Below are 24,039 nucleotides of genomic sequence, written 5' to 3'. Positions count from 1 at the left end.
GTCTAGTTCTATTCAGTAGAGTACAATAGAGTACAGTACAGTAATGAAAAATAGAGTAATAAAGTAGTTTAGTACATTAGAGTAAAGTAGGGTACAATACAGTGCCCTATACTTTACTTTTCTTTACTGTACACTACTGTACTCTACTGTACTGTATTGTACTCTGCTGTGCTTTACTGTACGGCACTGTACGCTGTCCAAACTTGTAAAACATAGACGGTCCTTGACGTTGAAATCCAGGCTAATCCGGACTGCACAAAAAAACAAACAAAAAGACATCACTGTCTGTACATGCTTAGTGGGAAGTGTAGGCCTATGTTCACTACAATACCTCCCACAAATCTAAAAGCAGGATCAGTGGAATATTGTGCTAGTAGAAGGAGATTCCACCATATTGCTTAGGCTACTGGTCATGATGTTTCACGGTCATGGCTGCCATCCTATTTCTGACACCAGTGTAGCGAACAACAAACTTGGATTGTTGCGTGAAAGGCAAACACCCTACCAGACCAATCATAGAAGTCTATATTTGGCCCAAATCTAAACCAATCATAGACGTCTGTTGACGTTAAAATCAAGGCCAGTCCGGACCGCACCAAAAATACAAATAAAGACCACTAGTCCAGACAGGACCAAAATAAAGACCTCCAAATTACGTCGCCTGACGGTAAATGCTTAGCGGGTATGTAGTCTTCTTGGTTAGGGAATGCAGCAGAGGTCTCATATTCCGCACATTTACTGGACTGATACTAAGTCTAGAGATGGCACATGATGTCCTCTCAACCCTTCCTCTGTTGCAATTGTGTGCGATTGAATGAGTGATACAATGTCCAGTATATTCTTGTATCAAAAGTCCACCAATGAATAGACCGCGAAAGTTCGAAATTGCTCCGAAACAACTGATAAAGGATCTAAAAGGATCTGTTTAGCTGACCCCCAATCTTGAGATGAACTATCGACGGCTTGAGCGCAGATCTGACTTGAGATCAGATTTCACTGAGCGTTGACGAATCCGGGACATGCCCCTCCCTCGAGCTCGTCCCAGCCTCATTCTGATCAGCTGACTCACCACTTCCCGTACAGAGTGCAGTTTTTTGCATCGCAGTAATGTAATTTTGCTGCCTTTATTCACTTTTTATTAAGTCTGTGCCAATACAAGCTGCTCACCAAGGCTGTCCTTTTATGTGAGAATACGACAGAAGGTAGTACATTATTTATTGCTTGCGATTTGTAATGTGAGAGATGCCATAGGCAGAAAGCTATACCTTTAGTCAAGTTGTTGAAAACTTTTGATGGACTAGCTATAGTTTTTAAAACTTTCTAACCAGCTATACATGATATTATAACAGTCCCAGTAAAGCAATTTAATGTTATCTGATGTTAGATCAGTCACATGCTTTCTATGCCCCCCCTCCCCTCCCCTCCCCTCCCCTCTCTCCCCCCCCCCTCCCCTCCTTTCATACCCAAACATTACTTTCCCATCCTTTCACATACTGTATCTGGGAATTAATATTCTTTGTTTGCCAAGATCCCAAAGCAGATGTCACAGTGTGACATTTTCACAGAAGTCTCTCACCCTCTGGGCACTATGAAAATGTATGCAATAAATGTCAAACAGCGTTTATTTGTAATGACTTGATTTGAATGTAGGCACATTTTCCTAAAACTTCTCTGATGCAGGTGGTTTCCCCCTCCCCATTTTATTGCCATTCGACTGTAAGCCAATGGAGTGCGTCTGAGAGCTACTCTTTGCTGTTTGACTCAGACGTGAGAGTGAAGCAGGTAGTGCAGAGATGGCTCTCAGAAAAGGATCATCTTCTGTTGCCCTTTCCGCGTGGCCATCTGAAGTGCAGATGAACCCAGCTGATGTCCCTGGCCTGGAGGTAAAGCTGGGAGCGTTGGTTGTTCTTTTCTCCATCACACTGGTCTGTGGCTTCGCCCCTTTGTGCTTCGTCAGGGGGGCAGGGAGGTGCAATGTTGACCCAGGTAAGTGGCACTTTAGATCAGAATGAATTTTGAAAATGTGACTTAAAGGTAAATCCATTTGAATTAAATCACTTTTTGACAGCACCCCTTTTGAATTGAATGAAACCTTCCTTACATATTTTCCCATTGTAGAAGTGCTCAGTAAGTTCCTTTTTGGACATGAATACCAAGACATTCAGGAGATAAAGGTGCTCAAAGTTGACCCATTTTGCATACCCCACCATACAATGAGATCTCTTCATCACTAGAAAAGATAAACAGTTGAGATTGATATATTTAAAAGCTTACGAACAGGGTTTTGAAACTATTGTATAGTTTCTTTCAAAAAATTGTTTTTAAATAAAAATTGTCTTTTTTTTTTTAGCTGACATGTAAATTATCTACCGATTGTTTTCATATTCGCACAAGTTGTAGCTTAGACCCTGAGATTTTTATGTTGTGCCCACCATCGATTGAGACACAAGATGCTCTTGAATACAGGATGGGTGTCATGTTTTGGCTGATCTACTGTACAGTATGTACTAAAATAGGAATGAAATAGAAATTTCAACTTTTAAACGTTACCACAAAGATGGGTGGAGGTCCACACAATGTTGACTTGAATGGGAATATCTGTTGTTTTTAAATTATACTGTTAATCCTCCATAGGAAACCTATTGAAATCATAGAAAAATAGATAATAGAATAGACATGACCATTTAAGTTGACATTTGATAGTGGGTGGACCAGCAGCAATCTTTGTGTTAGTAATTAGAAGTAAAAATGTCAATTCAATTAAAATGGCAATGGTGTACCAGCTAAATTGCAGTGGTCTGAAGGTATAGGTCCATTCTATGAATTATATTTCTATGATTGAAATGACACTCATCCTGTATTCAAAAGCATGTTGTGTCTCAACCGATGGCGGGCACAACACAAAAACCTCAGATGATGTAAAAATAGGATCTAAGCTACAACATATGTTAATATGAAGGAAAAATATCAGACTTTCGCGTTTTTAGCTAATTGATGTTAAAAGGTAAAAAAATGTCATCTTTATTTTAAAAAATATATATATATTTCAAGAAATTATAAAATAGTTTGATAACCCTGTTTGTAAGCTTTTAAATTATATCAAACTCAACTGTTTATCTTTTCCAGTAATGAAGACATGGATGTCTTAGTGTATGGTGCTGGTGGGGTATGCAAAATGGGTCAACTTTGAGCACCTTTTACTCCTGAATGTTTTGGGATTCAGGTCCAAAAAGTAACTTTCCGACCACTTCTTCCATGTAGGAAAATGTTGTTTAAATCAAAAGGGATGCTGTCAAAAAGTGATTGAATTCAAATGGATTTACCTGAAAATAAGTCCTGACTGTAAACTTACTTGCTGACTCCTATGTGTTCCTTCCTTTCACAAACCCTACACGAAACACTAAGACCCCCAAACCCATTGAAAAGACAGTAGAATGTAAGTGGGTTCAACTTCCATGCACATCCGATAACTTTGCACAGGGCTGAATAATAAAGTGCAGGTGAATTAGTAAAGGGGAGACATACCTGCTCTCTTTTGTGTAATCTGTTCCCGGATGTTGTCAAGATGTAGTCCGTCAAATCTGAATATTTTTTCCATGGAGACCAGATGGAAACCAACAGGTTAAAACATTGACCTTACTTGTTGTAGACCCTTTCAATAAACATGACTGGCTGATACATTTGTGGCTGAGCTGGGTCTGTTGTATTCCACAGAAACGCGTCACAAGGTAGTTAGCTTGGTGAGCTGCTTCGCTGGAGGAGTGTTCTTCGCTACTTGCCTTCTGGACTTGGTGCCTGACTACCTATCTGGGATCAATGAAGCATTTAGTAGCCTGGGTATCACAGTAAGAATTTGGGGATGTCCCCATTAGCTGTGTATTTTTTTGGTTTCTGCCCTTCGGTTAGACATTTCACATCTGATTAGTATTTTGAAAGTACAGTGTTATCTTGGCCTGCCCTGTATTACTTGATGTCAGAATTACATTTTTTATCTTTGTGTCAAAGTTGAATGCTGAGAAAAATACAGATTAATGACTTTCTGTGAAGACTCATCAATTTCTGTCCGCAGACACTTTATTATAAATGAATAAAATGTAGGTTACATTTGTCAGCTTAATCTGCTGACTGATTAGGCTAACTTTGTGGTAATTCTGCCAGGTAAGTTATAAAGTGTGTGTTATCCTCTTATCTGTCAATCTACCCCTTCCAGCTTCAGTTCCCTCTACCCGAGTTTATCATAGCCATGGGCTTCTTCTTGGTCCTGGTGTTGGAGCAGATAGTCTTGGCCCTCAAAGACCGATCGGCGGGCCACTCTGAAGAAAGACGCGCACTATTGGTGGACCCCAGCGTCCAATCACATGACAGAGATTGCCGGAGACACTCCCACCACTCCCATGGTAGGGAGGAACTAGGGGGAGAGGATGCCCACTTTCATGTGGACTTTAACTCCACCTCGGCCATCCGGGCCTTCATTCTAGTATTTTCCTTATCTCTGCACTCAGTGTTCGAGGGCCTGGCTGTGGGGTTACAGGAGGACAGTCAAGAGGTGCTGGAGATCGGTGTGGCTCTACTCCTCCACAAGAGCATAATCTCTTTCAGTCTAGCCCTAAAGCTGGTCCAGGGCAAGCTGCGGCGGGCAGCCGTGGTGGGTTGCCTCCTGCTCTTTGCCCTCATGTCCCCGCTGGGCATTGGGCTGGGCATCGCCCTCACTGAGACCAAGTCATCCCCGCAGCACCAGCTGGCCAGGTCCACCTTAGAAGGCCTGGCGTCTGGCACCTTCATGTATATCACCTTCATGGAGATCCTGCCCCATGAGCTGAGCTCCCCACAGAACCGCATCCCCAAGGTGGCCATGATGCTCACTGGGTTCGCAGTGGTCACTGGGGTGCTGTTCATCAAAATGTAAATATTCTGTAGATCAGTCCTTAGTGTCTGATTCTATCAAAAACTGACAACCCTTCTGGGATAAAAGACAAACAATTATTTCCTCTTTTGCCATGAGAATGCAATTTGGACTGATAAGCATTCAGATTTTATATATGCTAATCCTGCCATGCTTTGAAATTAACATCATATGTCGTTTTCTATTTTAGAGAATTTGAATGTATCTATATTTTTTATATAAACAATGACATACTTCACAAACAGCTTGATGTGGTCTAAATGACCTGATTAAAAAAGAAAATATGATAATTTATAACTCCTGGTTTGATATTATAGCAAACCTAATGTTTTGTTAGCTGTGAAATCTAACTAGCAGTGTCCTGAATTGTACACATAACATTTGTTTGTTCAGTAGTATGACTGCCTAGCCCCTACAAAAAACATAATAAGAGCATATACAGCTGGCTACTACTTTAAATGCTTAAAAAGCTAAATGGATTGGTTGCTCTTTGTCAGAGCCTTACATTGCGATCTAAATATAGGCCCTTATTTTTTTCACTGCCATGTGGTGAGAAAGCTTTGAATTAATCCTCTATTCTCTTGAAAAGTTGAGTTTGAATAATTGAAATGGCTGTTCGTTTTTATGTTCACTTTTATATCAGCACTTGTTTATCTGTACCTGGTTTACTGATTAAAAGTAATCTGAAATAATTTTCAACATGTTGCCTAGTTATTTTTCACCTGGAGAGTGATAGGATTAGTGATGAGTACGATAGTGATGAGACAACCAGTCTGGCAGTGTATTTTACTACTGAATAATCTGGTTTATATGCAGCCCTTTTATTTTGAGAAACCAACCAATACAATAGTTGTGTGTGGAACAATTTAACGTTTTTTAATCAATATCCAAAATATCCATCATACAGTACTGTAATTTCTGTGTTGACCTAGCGTTTTATATATATATATATATATATATATAAACTACATGCCCCAGATTGCGCTTGGGCGCTCTCACGTTCTCCTCCTCCCACCAAGTCAGATGGTTTCGACTATCTAGTTACCACAGCCACAAAGTCAAAATTGGCTGTATCGTACAAATTCATGAAAACAAAAAATAGCTTTTTGGTCTTCATTTAAGGTTAACTGTGTGGTTAAAGTTAGCTTTAAAATCACATTTTAAGAAGAGAAATTGTAGAAATAGGCGGCCCGTATGACTTTGTGGTTATGGTAACTAGTGACGACCAAGTCAGATCATCCCACTGAGTGAAGTCGTTCGGCAAAGATGTCTGCTACGGATGTAGGCGGTTGTGGACCCGGACCAGGACCCAGTTCGGGTGCTGGGTCCGGGGCATCAAACCCCCGAAAATTTAGCGAGAAAATAGCTCTACATACCCAACGTCAGGCTGAAGAGACTGCCGCTTTTCAGGAGGTTATGATGGACATCACCTCTACCAGGGTAAGTCGGGGGGAGGCAGAAGAGGAAAGCTGGAGTAAGTACAGGCCCGGGGCTTGTCAAAGGAGTCAACTAAAAATACGAAAATGCTAAACAAATATAGCTAGCTAACTCTAGCCAAGAATGAACGTTATCCACGATTTGCCTCCTATCTGTTGATGGAGGTTAAATGTAAATTCCGAGTTATTTCACCTACCTAACTACGATGTTGAATGCTATCTTATCGAACTTGTCAAAATTGTAATGCGAACCAGCTAGCTAGTTAACGTTAGCGTAAATGAACTAGTTAGCGAGCCCTGAGTTAGTCATCTGTGGATAAGTAGCATTTCAAATTCAGTAGCTAACGTTAACTAGTAGTAAGTTACGTTACTTATCTAACGTAAGTTAGCTAGCTACTTAGCAAGCTAATGTTAAACGAGACATTGTAGTTATAACTAACTTTTAATACATTTTATTTTGTCACACATTTACAAACCAAACTACCTAAGAACTGCTGAACTGTGTGACTGGTTGATAACGTTAGTTACCAGCCATGTTTTAGCTTAACGTTAGCTTTTCAGTGATTAGCTAGTGCATCAAGTGAAGTGGCACATTGTGGCTGCTGTCAACCACCACAGCAGAACAGATTGCAAACTCTTGGCATACTGCAACCCACTCCATTCTTTTCCCACTTGAGTTTAACATTCACAAAATTGTGTGTTTATAGGAACTCCACGGGTGTATTAATTACGCCGATTATGTTGTAAAACGTGTCGTCTGTTGCAATAGTAACCGTTTACTCCAAACAAAAACGTTTTTCAATGAAAACGAGATTTTCATTTGGACAAATTCAGGTAGGGCCCTCCCCGTTTTTCATCGTTTGCGTACGTTTGGTTCTTAAACGGTAAACTGGTTTCCGTTGCAAGACATAATTAATACACCCCAGAGTTCATTCTAAGGATCTTTCAATTTGAAGTGAATAAAGCATTAACTGCTTTTCAAACAGATACTAATTATTAATTTAGTTATTAATGAATAAATCAACAATAATATATATTTTTGAACATTAAATATTTTTGAAACATGGTAATGGCCAGAATGTCCCCCCTCTACGAATAGCCTATACATTTTATGAGGTGAATGTGATGCAGACTGAGAAGGAGGAATAGAAAGGAGAAGAGGGCAAATCAAATTCAGTGAAGTCTCACCCTCTCATAAATTGCATTGTTGGGCAGCACAGTCAAGGGCTCAAGTCTTACACTGGCTCATCCCAACCCCTCAAAACACCCCACTTCCTTAATTCATGGTAACTCCCCTTTGCCATCTCAACCACTGTCTTTTCTGGGAATTCCTTTGAGCCCTGTCCTTTACAACCTCCCCATGTAATATACGTTTTACTGCAGGAGCGTCAGGGCGGTCCAATCAGCCTAATAGCAAGGCAGGGTGGCGGTTAACGGTAAATGGAGACGGAGCATGCTGTGAAATTGATGTGCTGACTCTGTGTGTGTGAGCGAGAGAGCAAGTAGGCCTGAACGATGCAGTAGAGTAGTACAGAATTACGCTGTAAACAGATTTACGCTGAGACTTCACTTTAAAATGTATGCCAAACAAAACCATTGATTTCAAAGTTTAACTAACCATACAGTTCTATGCACAATGACTACTTTGAACAATTTACACAGTAAATAAAAAAAACAATTACTGGAGAAACTGTGCAGATGCAAAGTTTGGTAACAGAATTACGGTAAATTCTCCCTCAGTTTTATTCTTTTTACAGACTTTATCTGCACAGTTCATCCTGTAAATGTACTTTTGTAAAATGTTAAGTGGAAATTGTTACAAGTAGTACTTGTGCATAGAGTTATATGGTTTGTTAAACTTAGAAATCAATGTTTTTTGTTTGTTATACATTTTTAAGTGAAAAAGTCTCAGCGTAAATCTATTACCATGGATTTGCCCACTTCCATTCATTTATTGTATTTAATGAATCAGTTTGGTTGTACAACTTGTTTGTGTGTGGAGAATTCATATTGTCATCAGTGTGATGAATACGGAAAGCACTAGCTACTGTAATCGTCTTCGCCTGCGGGTAGGCCTATGTAAAAGAGAAAGGGGATTTAAAGATGGAATCCGCAGTAGGGAAAACAGCACCACCGTCCGCCCCACGGCCGTTGTTATTGCTTTTGTTTAGTTGAGTTTCACAATTAAGGATTCCAGCTTTTTGGTTTTTGGGCATTTTTAGATGGGTTCATAAAATCTAACAGAGTAGGCCTATCTAATCTGTATGCTGGAACAGTAGTGGTTCATAATAATCCATTTCGGAAGAGAAGGGAACCGTTTAAGGGCAGATTTAATCTTATGTCCTATGAAGACCTTGTCTCAAATTCTTCTGCTGTTATAATGATATGTTACACTGCCAATGTGGGGATATTGTTGCTTTGTGAAGATTGTTTTCAAAGTTCTTATTTTTCTTAGAAATAATAATTAAACACAAGGCCAGCTTTTCCTCAATACTTGTGGTTTTCCCTGTGAATGATTGTCCATTTCTTTTACAATGATGAACTCACTGCCCCCTGTTTTAAAGGTTGAGGGACTGCATGAAAGATGTCAGAGGCAGGACAGCACATTACAAAATGTCAAGCTTTTACTCAAAAGAACAAGGTCTGAAAAGACACCAATATGTTTGGCTGTGTCATTAATGGAAATGGCCAGACAGTGTCTTACTAAAAGAACGGGCCAGCTCATTTCAAACATTCTATTGTGACATAGGGCAACCACAGCTTTGCAGGTGATAAAGCACACTACAACAAACTCTTGATGATCTTGTTACCCAATTGGTGATTATCTCAATCCACTGATGTGGCTTCTGTCTCTGTGTAGGCTATGCAGCAATCCAGCAGTGAAGTATTGCAGTTTAAAGTCTCCATCTCCTCTTTGTTCTCCAGATCCAGGCTCAGAAAGTGCGTCTGGCTAGAACCCAGGGCCCGTACTACGGGGGCTCCCTACCCAACGTTAATCAGATTGGCAGGAACCCAGGCGACTTTCAGGTGAGAGAGGCTCACCTCTTTTATCCACAGTGTGTGAGTGTGGGTCCACATTAATATATATATATATATATATATAATATATATATATATATATATATATGGCCTAAAAATCTATCCATACAATCACTTGACACCAATTTAAACACCATGGCGTCTCTCCCTCTTCTCTTGCACCCATCTTTATCCTCTCCCTTTCTGTTTCTTTGTTCTCCTACTTGTGTCCTTCATATTTCCCCCCCTCTCAGGGTTTGTTCCACTCTAACTTGGACTCCAGTCGCTCCACACGACACCACGGCCTGGTAGAGCGGGTCCAGAGGGACAGAAGCTTCATCTCCCCAGTGCGCCCCTACAGGAGACAAGTATCCTTCACAATACCTCTGAGACCAGAGTCCGGGAGGTGTTCCATAAAGCACAATCTAGGAGTTACCCAGAGTTTTGGTCTATCTAGGCAAAGGACTGCTTTGATAATATATTATTTTGTAATTTTCTATGTTGTGCTGACCAAATCCCTGGTTGTAAATCCCTGATTGTGGATGAGAAGAGTAGATTTAGTTGTTGCCTTGACTTGTGTGCTCCTCAGGTGGACCGCTCTCCATACAACTCAGCCTATCTGTCCCCGCCTCCGGACTCCAGCTGGAGAAGGTAATGATCTGGAGTGGACCCCAATCTGCAGAGACATGGGTGTCCTCAGGGAAGCCTGTTTATTTTTGATGTATCTTGCTTGGTTGTTTTTCTCTGCAGCATTATAGCTTGGTCTCAAGGTAACAATGCATACTAACGCGATTTGGACTGACTAACAAGACGCCTGATTTCAGCTTACCTTCATAGCCCTGAATTTAGTTGCTTTTCGGAACTTTTAGTTATTTTATTTTCTCTACTTTCCTCCCTTTTTTCTGGCATCCAAATACTTTCTTTCTAAAACTTGAAGAAAAAAGAATGTAACTCCCACCTCTTTTCCCTTCTTGCCAGTCCTCTCCTTTCTTTCTTTCTTTCTTTCTTTTTTCTTTCTTTCTCTGCTAAATGGAAAAGGACATACTCTTTGAGAAAGGGACAACGGCTTTGACATGAAATGATACGTCTCTTACACACCTCCCAACACTTTTATCTTAATCTCTGCAAAAATAAAGCCATGTCGAGATGAAGGCCGCTCTAAACCAGCGTTTCTCATCTCTGCTCGCTTGAATGCTGAACTTTGAGAAATGGCCTCCATCAATCAGGTGAATGGAGGGAGCTGCTCCTGAAGTTTGTTCGTGGTGGAGTCAGCACAAGTCTGTCCGATTCTTTCCAGGAAACACTGATATACAGCCTCATAAATTCTACTGACGTGAACCGATCGCTGCGAGACCCCAGTCTAGCAGAGAATTTAAGAACCTCTTACATAATAGCCAGTCTTGCAGACGCACATGAGCACACACATGCATGAACGCAAGCTCACTCTTGCGAATGCATACATTTGTGCACATGAGCATGCAGTAACACACATACACACCCACAAATGCACTCAATTCACTCAATATTATCTGTATCCACCTACATGAGAAAAAAGCATCTATGGGATGGGCCATGTGTTCTGTAGAATGTCAGTCTCCCTCTCTCCCTCCCTCTCTCTCTCTAGCTCTGCATCTCCTCGCCGTTCGTCCCAAGCCTTTACTCTTTTTTTCTTCTTCTTTTAATCCTTCTCTGGAGAATAACGGCCATTTTTGTTGTTGATCACAAAAGGAACTGTTCGGGCAACTTCCCAGGAGACAAAAGCCAGTTGTTTCGCCTCCCCACCACGGCACTCAACAGGTGAATCCCACCCTCTCCATCTTATTTTCTCCCCCTCAACATAGGGCATCAACTCACTGTCCTGGGGCAGACATTACCAGACAATCGTGCCAGTGCGAGATATGGCCATTCAAAGACCTTCCAAGATCTTGTATATTGAATGAGTTTATCCTTTTTATATTGAATGAATGGATATTTAAGTATGACTGTGAGTTCCAATATATCATGGATGGAGTTAGTTTGTGGCTGCGCAGAAGTTAAAGTCAAGTGGTGATTCTCATGATGTTGTTACCGGAGGACTTTTCAAATGAGTCATGGATTGACTCGTAGTTGGTTCCTGTTTGGTGTATGTGGGTTGATGTGGCAATGGAAAGAGACCCCCTGGATATTTCCCTCTATCTCTCTCTCCTCTCCTAATGGTTTTTCTTTATGCAGGACCAACTCAGACTCTGCCCTACACACCAGTGTGATGAACCCACCTGCAGGAGACACCTTCAGCGCTGGACACACACTCACCCCTCAGGGCAGACGCACTGGTGAGGACTCACTAAAGACTAAACCAACAGCATATGTTTTTAGTAAACAAATTGGAGTGGGAGTTGAGGGTTTGCCACTTAGATAAAAGTGTCTGCTAAATGACCATATTGTTTAATCGTGATTGTGCCTTAAGCCCATTCTCAGTTTGCCCCAGTGCTCTGACTTGTATCTCTCTGTGCTTCTCTAGGTCAGAGTGAAGGAGAGGGGAGAAGAAGTGAGTCTTAACAGTCAAACTCGCTAAACACTAACAATTCTGTAATGTGAACACACCACAAATAATCTTGACAATGGAATGAAATCCTATGACCAGGAGACAGCGATTTGATTTCCTCAGTCATGTTGGTTGTCACCCACAGTGTTTCCGTACCCAGTTCCCCCTATTGAGGAGAACGTTCTGGATCAGGGTAAACTGCTCAAGCCCTGGGACACCAAGAAGTTGCCCCTGCTGTCTTCTCGACCCAAGTCCTGTGAAGTTCCCGGTATCAAGTAAGTCAATCCTTCTAAAACACATCCAAGTCATTTCAAGTGTTTTTCTCACAGGAGAGAATAACTTGTGTGGAAGTATCTGTGGCTCTAGCAGTTTGCAAACCTACTACAGTAATCTACAGTCATCTGTTTCAGTGCAGACACACGGTTATACAAACCCGCAATGTCGTGCATTAATGTAGACCTAATGTAAATTGTTGTTGCTATTGCTGCTTACATTAATGTAATTTGTTTAATTTAATGTGAAGCAGCAATATATGGAGGGGAGTCTGATAGGAGACACGGTATTGTACTATGGCTAGCATGTGCCCTCAGGTATGACATACATTTATGAATCCATGGCCGATTTCTGTTGACGTAAAAGCCTCCGATCAATCTCCATTTGTTCTCCGTTGAAACATCCATTTGAAATATCTCCTTCCGTTCTCAGCCTCTGTTTGTCTATCCTCCTCTTCTTCGTCATGACTAACAGTCGGTGTAGCCAGGGATGCAGAGGGTTGGTTGACATGACGTTACACTCCCCCAAGCCTTTTCGTTACGCACTCTTTTCTCTTTCTCTCATAGCTGAGATTGGAATGTGTGTGTAGTGGACATTCTTAATTTTATTCCTCTCTCATTCGCTTGTTCTTTTATCTCCCTCCATTTCTTATTTTTCTCTTGTTCTCTCTCTCTCCTCTCTGTAATTTATTCTCTCGCTCGCTTTCTCCCCTCTCGGTCCATTCTTCTGTTATTTTTCTCTCTCTGTCGTTCTTTCTCTCTGCTGATGTTGGGTGTGAGTCAGTTTAGCTCTGGGACGCTGAGATCACCCTGTCTGTCTGGAAACCACACGCACACCAGTGTCTAATTCTTGACGAATATGAGACACCACTGTGGTTTCCCTCCCCTCCTAAATAGTTTTTCCATCTCCTCCTCCAGTATCTTCCCCTCCCCGGACCAGCAGTCCAGCACCCCCCATGCTCCCTCAGCCCTGAACACGGGGGGCTCCCTGCCCGACCTGTCCAGCCTGCACTTCCCCTCGCCACTGCCCACCCCGCTGGACCCAGACGAGCCGGGCTACCCCTCGTCCCTGAGTGGGGGCAGCAGCACGGGTAACCTGGCCTCCACCCTCACCCAGCTGGGCATCAATGCCAGAAATGCCTTCCGCCACTCGCCAGGTACAGGAAGGGGCTCTGGGATAGAGGTTGAAGAGTGTGTGTGCTATTGTGTGCCATGTTGATCTTCAGCACCTCTCTCTTGCATGTATGTTAGTGTGTGTGCTCAGTCAGGCATGCTAGGAACAATACTTCCTTTCCGTTACACTAGTTAAAATGTCTAAGTTGTGAGTCAAACGGAAGAAGCTAGCGGGTGTTGGTGAAAGAGGGAGATAGGCCTATATTAATTTAGGTGGGCTCGTGTAAGATTTATTTAGAAAGTGAAAGTGGAGGTTAAGTGGAGGGCTGTGCATTGGGGAAAAGGTAGCTGTCCCTGAAACAGAGAACGCGGACAGAATCAGAGAATCCAGACAATAAAACGGAAGTCAACAATATTACAAACATGTATTGAACTTATTAGTAAGGGAGTCAACTAAATGTATTGAAAATGAATTAATTAGCCCAAGTTTATCATAAGACATGAACAGAATGCTTCAGTGATTCGTATTTCCTGCAACTTTCTGAAGAGGCAACGAGAATTCCCCCGTCTGTGTATGTGTGGTGCGCGCAGCTACCACTTTGTGTAGCTGTTAGCGATGATGCTAATGAAAAATCTTCTGGTAGATGGAAAGGCTTTCCCAAAAACCTTCTCAGTTAAATGTTAACTACAAAGTAGCCTATGCTTACCTGGCAGAATGATATCATGATTATTTGCATCAATCCAGTGGGTATTTGTTATGCAAACTCTACCATAACAAAACACAGCTGAACAGCCTCTTGCTAGGTGTGTGTTATGATGAGTCTCTCGGGTATCAAGGATGCAAGGATATACTTAGACACTTTGTAGACAGTTAATGCAAATGTTTAATGATCGGTACCGGGTTCGTTACAACAATGACCAGAGCTTTGCCCTTGATGTTACGAACTAACTTGAACAAAAAAGACACTCTACCTTATATACCTTCTGTTACCCTCTTCTTGGCATACATCTGGTAAGTCTCCATGGGCACTCCCTGTCTTTGATGTTCATCACTCTTTACCCCAAGTCAGTATCCTGCCCATCACTCATGCTATCCTAAACATCAGTAATCTCCTTTGACATAATGGAATGTAGACTTTCTGTCTCCTAACCACTTATCTAGTAACTGTAACCTGTTCCCCACGATACTATGACATGACATCTTATACCATAAAAACATAATATCAGTGTGCACTGGTATTAAAGGGTAACTACACCCCCAAAAAAATCCCAGACCTCAAAAGTGGTCTCCTTATGTGGTTTAAGCATTGTTGTGGACTTTAAAAAAATCCCATTTAGTTATTTTCAATTCAAGTGTGAGAGCGAAAACCTGAAAGAAACCGGGGAAAACGGAAACCTGGAAAAACAAAACGAAATTTTGGGAAAAAACGAAACGGAATCAGGCAAGAAATTAAACAGATTTTATAGGGCCCTACTGGATCTGTGTTGAGGTGATTTGGCTGACCATACACAGGAAACTGACACTGAGTCGCCGAGTGTTGTTAACTTCAGTCTAGAGCTGCATGTCCATAGTCTGAGGTGGCGTGCTCTTCTTGTCTCCTCTCTTCGGCACTGACGGAAACGGGTGAAAACAGTATGGTGAATGCTTACCAGATATTTGCTGGTATTATTCTAGTTCGTTCACATCAGTGCAAATTTAAGGATACGAGGCAAATGAAGGAAAGGAGACAATAAAAGGAAACCTAGACTCTTGAGATGCACCCTACAGCTCAGGGCCTCTTTATGGGAGCTAGCGTTATACCTCTCCTGATATGACCGCCAGGAGACAAACTGTGTTTGCAGTTTGTCAAATCAAATGTTAAAACTATGAAATGTTGCAATACATTTTCATTGAATTTAGATGTGTTTGAAGTCTTCTACACTGAACAAAAATATAAATGCAACATGCAACAATTTCAAAGATTTTAGTTACAGTTCATACAGTGGGGAAAAAAAGTATTTAGTCAGCCACCAATTGTGCAAGTTCTCCCACTTAAAAAGATGAGAGGCCTGTAATTTTCATCATAGGTACACGTCAACTATGACAGACAAAATGAGATTTTTTTCCCAGAAAATCACATTGTAGGATTTTTAATGAATTTATTTGCAAATTATGGTGGAAAATAAGTATTTGGTCACCTACAAACAAGCAAGATTTCTGGCTCTCACAGACCTGTAACTTCTTCTTTAAGAGGCTCCTCTGTCCTCCACTCGTTACCTGTATTAATGGCACCTGTTTTAACTTGTTATCAGTATAAAAGACACCTGTCCACAACCTCAAACAGTCATGCTCCAAACTCTACTATGGCCAAGACCAAAGAGCTGTCAAAGGACACCAGAAACAAAATTGTAGACCTGCACCAGGCTGGGAAGACTGAATCTGCAATAGGTAAGCAGCTTGGTTTAAAGAAATCAACTGTGGGAGCAATTATTAGGAAATGGAAGACATACAAGACCACTGATAATCTCCCTCGATCTGGGGCTCCACGCAAGATCTCACCCCGTGGGGTCAAAATGATCACAAGAACGGTGAGCAAAAATCCCAGAACCACACGGGGAGAACTAGTGAATGACCTGCAGAGAGATGGGACCAAAGTAACAAAGCCTACCATCAGTAACACACTACGCTGCCAGGGACTCAAATCCTGCAGTGGCAGACATGTCCCCCTGCTTAAGCCAGTACATGCCTAGGCCCGTCTGAAGTTTGCTAGAGTGCATTTGGATGATCCAGAAGAGGATTGGGAGAATGTCATATGGTCAGATGAAACCAAAATATAACTTTTTGGTAAAAACTCAACTCGTCATGTTTGGAGGACAAAGAATGCTGAGTTGCACCATACCTACTGTGAAGCATGGGGGTGGAAACATCATGCTTTGGGGCTGTTTTTCTGCAAAGGGACCAGGACGACTGATCCGTGTAAAGGAAAGAATGAATGGGGCCATGTATCGTGAGATTTTGAGTGAAAACCTCCTTCCATCAGCAAGGGCATTGAAGATGAAACGTGGCTGGGTCTTTCAGCATGACAATGATCCCAAACACACCGCCCGGGCAACGAAGGAGTGGCTTCGTAAGAAGCATTTCAAGGTCCTGGAGTGGCCTAGCCAGTCTCCAGATCTCAATCCCATAGAAAATCTTTGGAGGGAGTTGAAAGTCTGTGTTGCCCAGCGACAGCCCCAAAACATCACTGCTCTAGAGGAGATATACCTCTACCAGCCACAGTGTGTGAAAACCTTGTGAAGACTTACAGAAAACGTTTGACCTGTGTCATTGCCAACAAAGGGTATATAACAAAGTATTGAGACATTTTTGATATTGACCAAATACTTATTTTCCACCATAATTTGCAAATAAATTCATTAAAAATCCTACAATGTGATTTTCTGGATTTTTCTTTCTCATTTTGTCTGTCATAGTTGACGTGTACCTATGATGAAAATTACAGGCCTCTCTCATCTTTTTAAGTGGGAGAACTTGCACAATTGGTGGCTGACTAAATACTTTTTTCCCCCACTGTATAAGGAAACCAGTCAATTGAAATAAATTCATTAGGTCCTAATCAATGGATTGCACATGACTGGGAATACAGATGTTGGTCACAGATACAGTACCTTTAAAAAAAAAAAAAAAAGTAGGGGCGTGGAACAGAAAACCAGTCAGTATCTGGTGTGGCCACCATTACCCACATCTCCTTCGCATAGAGTTGATCAGGCTGTTGATTGTGGCATGTGGAATGTTGTTTCACTTCTTTTCAATGGCAAACAAATTTGTGCGCAACATTTGAGAGAAATAAGCTTTTTGTGCACATGGAACATTTCTGGGATCTTTTATTTCAGCTCATGAAACATGGAACCAACACTTTACATGTTGTTTTTATATTTTTGTTCATTGTATTATGAACGCATTACCACAACTTTTTTTCACCAGGACTCAAAATGTGTATTTTATTTTATGTAGCTCTATATTCACATTTATTTATCGGTCTTGTTTATTTGAACAGGTCTCCTAGCATCTCTTCAGGGCACTCTCAGTAACCCCTCCCTGCAGTCCTCGCTAAGCAACCCCAACATCCAATCATCTCTCAGCAGCCACTCCTTCCCCAACTCCCTCAGCTCCACCTCCTTGCACTCATCGCTTAGCAACCCTTCACTGCAGTCCTCCCTTAGCTCCTCCCCCTCCCTCCAGTCTTCCCTGAGCAACCAATCCCTGCACTCCTCCCTCAGCAATTCCTCCTTGAGTGGCCAGTCCCTCCAGACGACGGCCAGTAACCCTAGTTACAGTAGCGGGGTGGGAGGGTCCGGCTCGTGCTCCTCTTATTCGCCACTGCTAACTAGCCAGGGGCAGTCACCACTCAGCACGTCGCCACGGAGACGAGCTCAGCTCTCCCCTCTGATCCTACCCATGGGAGGGGAGTCTCGCAGGCACCACTCCAAACAGTTCTCCCCCACCATCTCTCCTAACTTGTCCTCCATAACACAGGTAATGTCTACCTACGTTCTCCTTTAACCATGATTTAATCAGATAGGCCAGAATAAGCACCGCACTAGGGTTGGGCGGTATCCAGATTTTCATGCCATCATGCCGTTCCTGTGCTGCACGCACAAAATAAATTGTAGACAGCAGGGATCTTGATCCAGGAGGGGATTTGTCTCTGCTGTAACCAAGAAGATTGATCTTGTAAGCTAGCTACTTAGTTAGCCAAAATAACCTGACTAGACTTTTACTAAATTACTGCTAGTTTTTTATTAAACTGCCCTTTTTGTCAGCATGGTATGGTAGCTAGTGCTGCTTTATCTATTAACCTAGTGCACAAGTTGACTGTAGGTATTTATTTAAAAATAACTAATATTTAAATTGATGACAAAACAAGCTAAAAATGTTTTGACGGTATTGAAACCATACTGTGGGTATTTCAAAATACCCCGGTATATAGTTTATACTGAATACCGCCCAAGCCTACACGGCACCATAACATTGGCCGATCTGCATGCCAATTGAGTTTGTATTCCATTTCCAATCAATGTGTTTATCTCCTCCCAGGGCGTCCCTCTGGACACCAGCAAACTGCCCATGGACCAGAGGCTCCCTCCCTACCCCTTCAGCCAAACCCAGCAGCAGCTTCATCAGCCAGGTCCTCCAGCATCCCATCAGCCCCAGCAGGCCTCTCAAGCAGGACAACAGCTCTCCCAGCCGTCCATGGTACTGCAACAACAACATCAACAACAGCACCAACACCATCAGCTGCATCCGCAAATCCAGCTGCACCAGCAGCAACGTGCCCAGTCTCAGCAGGCCCTCCAGCAGCTGCACCTGCAGAACCTGCGCAACTCCCAGAATCAGCAGATGCAGCACCTGCAGCAGCAGCATAGGGTGTCGGTCAAAATTGAGGGTGAGCAGGGCCAGAACTCCCAGTGCCTACAGACGCAAGACCTGCGGTCGACCCAGCAGCAGCAGCTACAACAACAGCAGCTACAGCAGCAGCAGCAGCAGCAGCAGCAGCAGCAGCAGCAGCAGCAGCAACAGCAACAACAACAACAACAACAGCAGGACCAGCAAGACCAACAGCAGCAGATGGAGCAGCAAAGGCCGCAGGGAAGTCCCACCCAGCTGCAGCACATCAGCCACTCCCTGGCCACAGACCTGGGCCTCTACAACGTGAGTAGAGTCAGTGCCAGCCCATACACACAACACACTGCCCCAATTGGCCGAATAAAGCCACAATTTTCTCTTCTACATCCTCCTACTATCGGTCCGTCACGATTAACCTACCTCACCTCTCTGGGGCAGAGGGGCATGCCAGCCAGCTAACATGCAAAGCAGCGTGGTTTGATGTCTTTGTAAAAGCATGGTTTTAAAGCAAGCGCAATGTTATAAACATTGGTTGTGATAGAAAATGAGGTCAACTAGAATGATCCGGATGATGTACTCATCTGTACAGCTATTATCAAGACCATAACCAGTGTCAGCCTGATGGCCTCTGGTCACACCAGGGCATATTATTTTAAGAGTTCACTCTGTCATCAGTTGAAGTCGGAAGTTTACATACACCTTAGCCAAATACATTTAAACTCAGTTTTTCACAATTCCTGACATTTAATCCTAGTAAAAATTCCCTGTCTTAGGTCAGTTAAGGATCACCACTTTATTTTAAGAATGTGAAATGTCAGAATAATAGTAGAGTTAATTATTTATTTCAGCTTTTATTTATTTAATCACATTCCCAGTGGGTCAGAAGTTTACATACACTCAATTAGTATTTGGTAGCATTGCCTTTAAATTGTTTAACTTGGGTCAAACGTTTTGGGTAGCCTTCCACAAGCTTCCCACAATAAGTTGGGTGAATTTTGGCCATTCCTCCTGACAGAGCTGGTGTAACTGAGTCAGGTTTGTAGGCCTCCTTGCTCGCACACGCCTTTTCAGTTCTGCCCACAAATGTTCTATAGGATTGAGGTCAGGGCTTGTGATGGCCACTCCAATACCTTGACTTTGTTGTCCTTAAGCCATTTTGCCACAACTTTGGAAGTATGCTTGGGGTCATTGTTCATTTGGAAGACCCATTTGCGACCAAGCTTTAACTTCCTGACTGATGTCTTGAGATGTTGCTTCAATATATCCACATAATTTTCCTTCGTCATGATGCCATCTATTTTGTGAAGTGCACCAGTCCCTCCTGCAGCAAAACACCCACAGCATGATGCTGCCACCCCCGTGCTTCACGGTTGGGATGGTGTTCTTCAAGCCCCCCTTTTCCTCCAAACATAACGATGGTCATTATGGCCAAACAGTTCTATTTTTGTTTCATCAGACCAGAGGACATTTCTCCAAAAAGTACGATCTTTGTCCCCATGTGCAGTTGCAAACCGCAGTCTGGCTTTTTTATGGCGGTTTTGGAGCAGTGGCTTCTTCCTTGCTGAGCGGCCTTTCAGGTTATGTCGATATAGGACTCGTTTTACTGTGGATATAGATACTTTTGTACCTGTTTCCTCCAGCATCTTCACAATGTCCTTTGCTGTTGTTCTGGGATTGATTTGCACTTTTCGCACCAAACTACGTTCATCTCTAGGAGACAGAACGTGTCTCCTTCCTGAGTGGTATGACGGCTGCGTGGTCCCATGGTGTTTATACTTGCGTACTATTGTTTGTACAGATGAACGTGGTACCTTCAGGCGTTAGGAAATTGCTCCCAAGGATGAACCAGACTTGTGGAGGTCTACAATTTATTTTCTTAGGTCTTGGCTAATTTCTTTTGATTTTCCCATGATGTCAAGCAAAGAGGCACTGAGTTTGAAGGTAGGCCTTGAAATACATCCACAGGTACACCTCCAATTCTGGAATTTTCCAAGCTGTTTAAAGGCACAGTCAACTTAGTGTATGTAAACTTCTGACCCACTGGAATTGTGATACAGTGAATTATAAGTGAAATAATCTGTCTGTAAACAATTGTTGGAAAAATTACTTGTGTCATGCGCAAAGTAGATGTCCTAACCGACTTGCCAAAACTATAGTTTGTTAACAAGAAATGTGTGGAGTGGTTGTAAAATGAGTTTTAATGACTCCAACCTAAGTGTATGTAAACTTCCGACTTCAACTGCTAGAATTGGCTCACTATTTTGTATTGTATATTTTGTAATCAGCTGATTTTATTCATTTATTTATACATTTGGCCATGCAAATTGCTCACTGTTAAGCCTCCTAGTGTGTGACATACTCAAGTATGAAATAATATAATATCATCTCTTTACCCATGACATTACTCTGCTGTCATGGGATATATTTAAAACAAAACTTGGGCTATTCAAGAGGCCATATTGTTAAAACTGTGGCTCAATAATTTCCTACTTGATGCTTCACATTTCCTGTACCTGTATAGCTTCTCAATACATTTCCAATGCTCACTCAAGTCTCAACTTTGTTCCAAAACTTGCCACTGGAGATTGTTTCACAACATCCTTCTGACAGATGATGTCATTGAACATGCACACAAGTTTTTTAACTGCAGATTGCGGTGTGTGAATCTTGATAGGGAACGCTGATGTCATGCCCAAGTGAGGTGAAATGGATCCTGGGCTCTGTTGTTGAATGGCTCTATTAATAGCAGTCCAGAGAGCAGACTGTCTTTGTGTGCTGAGGGGCTGTGCTATTGAGACCACAGTGAAATTGGCCTGTAGGATGTAGCATCAATGAAGCCCCACTTCACTGCTACAGTACATATTGTAGGTGATGTCACCCAACATAATTTGGAATGACGTGTTGTTCCATCTTTACACTAAAGTACCTGTGTTTTGTGTTGTAGGACACATTACTGTTAAACTCTCTGTTGGATGATCCCTACCTGGGCCTGCAGATCGCCTCCAGACAGAACCAGCAGGTACACCATTTCTGCAGACACTTTATTTCTCTCAGGCTCATATTTCTATTGACTACTGTACCTCTGCTTTCATTGCTGAGTTCTGTTGTACTGTATTTGTCTGCCTGAGTTCACTTTTGGTGTTTTGTCCCCGTCTCAGTTCAACATGGAGACTCAGGGAGACAGCCTGTCGTTCAACCATGGTGGCTTGGGCAGTGGGAGTGGTGGAAAGGGCCAGGAGGAATCCTACCACCCCAACCATGGCTTCCTGGCGCTCCACGACTCAGGGGATAGGCAACACCTTAACAACCAGAACTTCGGGGGAGAGGGATGCCACAATGTCCCTAACATCATCCTCACAGGTGAGCCTGGGCTACCACTTCGGCTATTACTTCCCTGTAGTAGAGGAATGCTTTCCAAGTATATAATTATAACTATAACTAACACACTAACCCTGAGTGGCTCAGTTGGTGGAGTATGCCACTTGCAAGGGTTGTGGGTTCGGTTCCCGCTGGGGCCATCCATTCGAAAACGTATGCACACATGACTGAAAGTCCCTTTGGATAAAAGTGTCTGCTAAATGGCACATTTATTATTATATTACTAGCCCTCCTTTCTCTCTTCACCAGGAGACAGTTCGTTGGGCCTCTCCAAGGAGATCGCCAGCGCCCTGTCCCACGTGCCAGGGTTTGAGATGGACTCCTTTGCCCTGGACGACCCCCTCAGGATGGACCCCCTGGCCCTTGAGGGGCTGGGCATGCTGGACGGGGACCTCATGCTGACCGACCCCGCCGTGGAAGACTCCTTCCGGTCCGACCGCCTATAGTGACACCCCCCCCCCCAGACTGAAGTGGAACAGGTGGGGTTGAGCCCTGCTTTGCATCCCCTTCCTTGGCGATCGACCCAACGCATGTTAAGCCGAATAAGACGTCAGGTGGGAGGTTTTGGACAGTCAAGTGCAGGGTTCTCTGACTGGTCCTGGAGAGCAACTGGGGAGCAGGCTTTTGTTCCACCACAGCACTAATACACCTATCAAATAATCAGCTAATCACAGTCTTCAATCTGGACCTTGATTATTTGAATCGGGTGTCTTAGTGCTGGGCTTGAATACAATACTGCATGCACTGTAGCTCTCTAGGACCAGAATTGGAGGTACCTGGTCTAGTGGGGACCTCACCACATGCATTTCTGTGAGGGTGATGTGGTGGTGGGGAAGGTTGGAGGAAGGGACTGATATGTCAGTGGTGGAGCAAGTTTGTTTGAGGTTCTTTCCGCTACATCCAGGCACTTATCGGAAACGCACTTGTGATGCTTAAGAGAAAATAAGAAAATGTAGGCATTAGCTTGTACGAGTCTTATCTGCATGTAAACAAATGCACTTCGGTTAATGCATAAACGCAGGGATCATGCATGAGGTCGGTTACACTTGAAAATGCCATCTTAAAAACCATACAATATACATTCTATAAGACAGGACTTTCCTGACTGGTCTTTCGGCTTTGTCTGTCGGTGTTCCATCATTCCAACGCCAGTATGGGCAGGCTGGAATATCGGCCATGTGCGCCATCATTCTACTGCAAGAACATACAGTAGATCTGGGGTATTTTTGGATTACGTCAACCCAACCAGAGACTGTTCAACCAATAGTGGCCAATTGACATGTCTAAGTGTTTCTATTTTACTTAAGTTTGGTAAAGGTAATTCAATGGCGGACCTTGCTAGCTATAGTTCAGATATAGTTCAGTCTTTCAACGGACAAAGAGAAGAAAGTGTTTTTTTTGGAGAGGTGACTTTCTCAGTCACTCAGGACAAGTTGGCACTTATGGGGCCATTTTAGTGTCTGGACGGCATATTCATCTGTAAGATTATCACTGTGGCTGTGTTCAAGACCCAGCTAAATTGACCTTTCTCATTTGACCTCTCAGTTAGTCTGTCAACTCGAATCGTCTTGATGGTTCCGAATCTCAAAAATGACTAAATCAATCGTCTAAGGATATTGTCCTCATATTGAACCAAGTAGTCCATAGAATCCATTATCCAACTCCCCTGTCTATAAAAACAACACATAAAATAACACATTTCACTGCACCTATCCGGTGTATGTGATAATAAAACATGTTTGTATTATTTTTCCCAACATGGCAGCTGTTGCCATTCTGCCAGCCTGCTTCTATACCATTGATCTTCTCTATAAGCTTGAGCTGAGGACCTTTTGCTATGTACCACCCCTGTGTGCCTGCTATACTGCTAGCTCTCCCTCAGATCTTAGACCTACCCTCTTCTGCACATTCCCTTTAAAGCAACTAGGGACTGTTTGTTTTTAAATGTGTGCTATTCACAAAGTGTCTGCTTTCCATCAAGAGAATTGGCATTGTATTGAGGGCAAAAG

At 42.7% G+C, this 24,039-nt stretch overlaps 2 protein-coding genes across 3 annotated transcripts; both read left to right on the top strand.

The window, feature by feature from the left end:
- Positions 1-1,052: 1,052 nt before the first annotated feature.
- Positions 1,053-5,600, top strand: LOC311139600 (zinc transporter ZIP1-like). 2 transcript variants are annotated; one of them, XM_084174510.1, is made up of 5 exons: positions 1,053-1,202; positions 1,681-1,986; positions 3,715-3,845; positions 4,211-4,397; positions 4,503-5,594. In XM_084174510.1, the coding sequence occupies exons 2-5, from the start codon at positions 1,794-1,796 to the stop codon at positions 4,904-4,906; spliced, it is 915 nt and encodes a 304-aa protein (XP_084030636.1). In that variant the 5' UTR covers positions 1,053-1,202; positions 1,681-1,793; the 3' UTR covers positions 4,907-5,594. The 2 variants fall into 2 exon arrangements, with proteins under 2 accessions (XP_084030636.1, XP_084030635.1); XM_084174509.1 differs by having other exon boundaries at positions 4,211-5,600.
- Positions 5,601-6,169: 569 nt separating this feature from the next.
- On the top strand, positions 6,170-23,776 carry LOC311140351 (CREB-regulated transcription coactivator 2-like; the record flags this gene model as incomplete). The annotated part of the gene is made up of 14 exons (XM_084175374.1): positions 6,170-6,343; positions 9,265-9,366; positions 9,612-9,725; positions 9,947-10,008; positions 11,086-11,154; positions 11,569-11,669; positions 11,858-11,884; positions 12,027-12,156; positions 13,072-13,310; positions 17,304-17,782; positions 18,344-18,958; positions 21,597-21,671; positions 21,811-22,012; positions 22,280-23,776. 14 exons carry the CDS (start codon positions 6,170-6,172, stop codon positions 22,474-22,476), a joined length of 2,586 nt encoding a protein of 861 aa, XP_084031500.1. The 3' UTR covers positions 22,477-23,776.
- Between the last annotated feature and the right edge of the window lie 263 nt (positions 23,777-24,039).

Source organism: Coregonus lavaretus (genome assembly GCF_964263955.1).
Source record: "Coregonus lavaretus genome assembly, chromosome: 13".
NCBI lineage: Eukaryota > Metazoa > Chordata > Actinopteri > Salmoniformes > Salmonidae > Coregonus > Coregonus lavaretus.
Note: the sequence above shows the minus strand (reverse complement) of the source record. Positions and strands in the feature narration are given on the sequence as shown.

Bases quoted from the DNA above. Each gene is read 5' to 3' on its own strand.
- LOC311139600 (XM_084174509.1), top strand. From the start codon at position 1,794: ATGGCTCTCAGAAAAGGATCATCTTCTGTTGCCCTTTCCGCGTGGCCA. The intron at 1,987-3,714 runs GTAAGTGGCACT...TGTATTCCACAG, and splicing joins GAGGTGCAATGTTGACCCAG to AAACGCGTCACAAGGTAGTT. The intron at 3,846-4,210 runs GTAAGAATTTGG...TACCCCTTCCAG, and splicing joins TTAGTAGCCTGGGTATCACA to CTTCAGTTCCCTCTACCCGA.